This window comes from Sinocyclocheilus anshuiensis, unplaced genomic scaffold (assembly GCF_001515605.1).
Source record: "Sinocyclocheilus anshuiensis isolate Anshui unplaced genomic scaffold, SAMN03320099.WGS_v1.1 scaffold1753, whole genome shotgun sequence".
NCBI lineage: Eukaryota > Metazoa > Chordata > Actinopteri > Cypriniformes > Cyprinidae > Sinocyclocheilus > Sinocyclocheilus anshuiensis.
In genome coordinates, this window is record NW_015541398.1 from 327,657 (window position 1) to 331,797 (window position 4,141).

Sequence of the window (4,141 nt, forward strand, 5' to 3'; positions counted from 1 at the left end):
TATTTAAATTAAATTAAATAAAACGGTGCTTTCAAGTATTTGTTGAAAAAGAAAAAAGAAAAGAAAAAAAAAAACTATTAAGACCCTATTTTGTACCTATTTGTGGAAAGTGCCTGCTAGAGAACAAAGAGAAAGGAATATAAAATGTTAGATGAATGGGTGTGAAAGATGGTCTCAGAGGTGAAGGGCAGAGGATGTGTTTTCATACCAGCTGTGGGTCAATCTCAGAGACCGATCTGCTCTGCACAGCGTCCAGCAGCTCCTCTAGTTCACCGAAGGTCAGCTTGCTGAGCTTGAGCTTATCCAGAGCCAAGTGCTCTCCGTGAAAGAGCCTCCTCCAGAGGTTATCCCTGCGGCAGTGGCCCATGGCCTGCTCCACGCTGCTCTGAATCTGCCGGCGCGCAGACAGCACCTCTGAACTGAGCAGGGGGAAGAGAGGACACAGGTAGAAGAGCCCCTGAGAGTCGTCTGCATCTGCGTCTGCGAGGCCGGCCTGTCCCGCGTGCAGGAGGCTCTCTATGGGGTCAGATTCAGGGCTGGCTGGAGGGGTGACGGGGGCGGTAGTGTCCTCCCACAGGTCCAGTTCAGATTCCCGCCCCCCCGGGCTGCCAGCCTCCATCCGCTCCACAGGGATGCGGTCACCGGGGTCACGGTGGATCTGAGGAAGCTTCTTAAAGCGCCGCATGTCTGCAGTCAAACGCGGGAACAGCTCCCTCTGACTGGTCATGATCACATAGAAACGCAGCCTGAAACCAGTACAAACAGAAAAATGTTAATTTAACAGAAAACAGGAAGTCAGAATAAACCCAAATATCTGAATAAACATCGATGTTTCCCCCATCAGTGCACTTTATTCCAAAATTTGCTTTTATAATCTATAATGAAAATGTAATTACTTTCTCCACTTTTCTTTTCTGCTGACATAACCGTGCAGCTGGGGGAAAAATAATTACTTTATTTCTTAATACATAATATTTTCTAGAATAAATAATTTAATATGATCTATAATATTACTTATTAATATTTTTATTTACAATACATAATAATAATAATAATAATTATTAATATATTGATATATATAATATGAAGATATATTTGTATTATAATATTTTATTATTTATTTAAATATAAAAAGATTATTATTTATTAATATTGTTCATATTTTATAAATAAAATACATGACTATTTATTTATAATATCAATATCAATATCATCAATAACATAATTTATTAATTCATATTATCCAGAATAAATAAATGAATATGATCTATAATATTATTTATTTATTATTTATGATTTTATATAATTTATTAATATTTATTATTGTTATTATTATTCATACTAATTAAAAATAATAATACAATAATTATTATTTATTGTAGTGTAAATAATATAAATATTATATTAATATTATTTATTTAGATATGCATTATTATTATTATTTATAATACTTTTTTATTTATAGTAATGTTACAAATAATACCCATATTATTATTTACAATATTATATAACAAAAATGGACGGAAATGGATACATGGCATCCAAAAGTCCCAGAAGTCTATATCGGTTTCCTCTGATTATTCAGTTTCATGCAGAAAATACCTCACATCACAGAAGTGAACTATATTGCAAATGTTGTTTAATGTTGTTCTCGCCTGCTGTTTAACTGTATTAACGGCTGTACTGAGTTATCTACCAATGTAGTGTTTAACTGATGCCATAATGTGCTTCCCAAAGTCACTGTATTCCTCGTTTGTTTGTACCTGAGCAGGTGTCTCTCTCCCTCAGACTGCTCCTCAAACGGGGCGGCGTTATGACAAACCAGCAGCGACACGTCAAAGTCATCATGGTGTCGCAATCCCTCCAAGTCTTTAAATGAGCCAGAGCTTCACGAGAATGATATTAGGATATATGATATGAACGATATTTGAAATGACAACATCGCTTGCTCAAACTAGGAGTGAACAGTTAAAGTACCTGTTCCACAGAGCGACCAGTGCGTACTCGTGCAGGTCTGCGCTCGGCGCCCCCTTCTTGTTATCGGTGGTAACTGCAGCTTTAGACATGCGCAAGGGCTTCATCCCGTAAGTGCTGGCATGATCAGTGATGTAATTATACAGCTGATGTGCTGTGATCATTCCCGTCGATATGGAGAAACTCCCTAGGACACATGAAAAGCATATTATGCATGACTGGCAAAAACAAGAAAAACACCAAAGAATAAATATAACATTAACTATATCCTATCAGTGGGTGAATCTGGTTGAAAACGTCCAGGTCACATTTGAACCCAAAATAAATAAATAAATAAATACAACATTATATTTTGCATAACAAAAAATAAAACTTTAGGACCACTGAGATTTGAGATATAATCAAATTTTACACTTGAATCCAAGTTATTCTGTAACTGTCATTATTATTACTAATTAGATTCTCATTACTGTATTTTGACTAGTTTTTTAACCAACAGCATAAAGTCACATGATGTATAAATACTTTAAAATTTAATTTTATAAATACTTTACAATTTACAATTTATATCCCACTATTAAACATACATACGTAAATAGAATTATATATAAATAAATGTCACTATTAAACATTCATACATAAATAAAAACATATATGAATACAAATATATGCCACTATACATAAATAAATAAATATCAATATATCCCACTATAAATAAATAAATGTCACTATTAAACATACATATGTAAATAAAATTATATATAAATATATGCCACTATTAAACATAACTAAAATTAAATGAGGTATAAGTATATCCCACTATTAAACATATAAATAAATAAATAAATACTTGTCACTATTAAACATACATACATAAATAAAAGCTTTTATAAATACAAATATATGCCACTATTAAACATAAATAAATAAAATTATGTATAAATATATCCCACTGTAAATAAATAAAACTATATATAAATATATATTATATATTATAAATATATTTTAAAATAAATACATTGTTGCGAATGACTGTGACAGTGTCATGCAGCATTATTTTCACTTACAATGAGGCCAGACAAATGACAAGAAAAACACAAAAATAAAAATACAATCAACTACGTGCTAAAGCTGAAATAGATGGCCGTTTCTGACATGCGCTCACCCTGGAAGACGTGGTTGCGTCCGAACTTTGGTATGTCGGGGTGATGGGCGATGAAGTCCTCCAGAAAGGCTGTGAGCTGGTACCCCTGCCGCAGGGTCATGTGACAGCCCACGAGGTACTGATGCACCACACGCAGGTGGAAGTCGTAGCTGAACGAGTGAACGTGCATCAGATCCCGCACCTTATCGCACTCCTCGGTGAACAGCATGGACAGCTGAGGGCAGAAACACGCATGAACACAGCTACTGCAGGAGCAGAACACACCGCTGCATCACTCCACATCACCTGCGAGAGACCACTCGAATCAAAGGCATCAGAACCCCAGAGGAAGAACGCTAGCAGTAGCAGGAACATCATCCCATCAACTCCAGATCCTCAAAACCTAATGAAAGAGTTTCTCTACAGATGGTCAAATGAAACCAGCCTCACATCGAAGTCTGCCCGAAAAAAAAACATGTCCAGGCCACATTTCCACCCAACATCAAAAGAAAATAAATATGAAATTATATTTTGCATAAAAATTAACTCTTGCTTAGGACCATTTAGATTTGTGACATTATTTTCATGACAAATAATCAGATTTTACACTGTAATACATTCAAGTTCTATTATTACTAATTACATTTTCATTACTGTAATATGTTTTTTTTAATTAGCATAAAAACTACCATGACATTTTATACTTTACAATTTAAATAATATATTAAATATATATATATATATATTAAATAATATAAATTATAGTGTACGTTTCATATTATAGTAATAATAGCTCCAAAATCGTACTATAATACATCAAAACATTTGCATATATAATACATCAAACTATCTACATAAAGAAATAGTCACTATTAAACATATATAAATAAAAAACAAAAATATATATGCCACTATTAAACATAAATAAATAAACAAACAAACAAAAATTTAACAAATTAAGAAATTATATATAGTATGCCACTATTAGACATAAACAAACGAATGAACAAATAAATAAATCCC

General features: G+C 33.3%; 1 protein-coding gene across 1 annotated transcript in view; it reads right to left on the bottom strand.

Moving 5' to 3' along the window:
- LOC107690821 (protein SZT2-like) overlaps positions 1-4,141 on the bottom strand; it is a 107,928-nt gene that overhangs the window by 6,585 nt on the left and 97,202 nt on the right. The window contains exons 69-72 of the mRNA XM_016489241.1: positions 3,140-3,353; positions 1,978-2,161; positions 1,764-1,886; positions 209-746 (exon numbers count right to left, since the gene is read on the bottom strand). Of these exons, the coding sequence (XP_016344727.1) occupies positions 209-746; positions 1,764-1,886; positions 1,978-2,161; positions 3,140-3,353 (1,059 nt within the window). The remainder of the gene's footprint in view (positions 1-208; positions 747-1,763; positions 1,887-1,977; positions 2,162-3,139; positions 3,354-4,141) is intronic.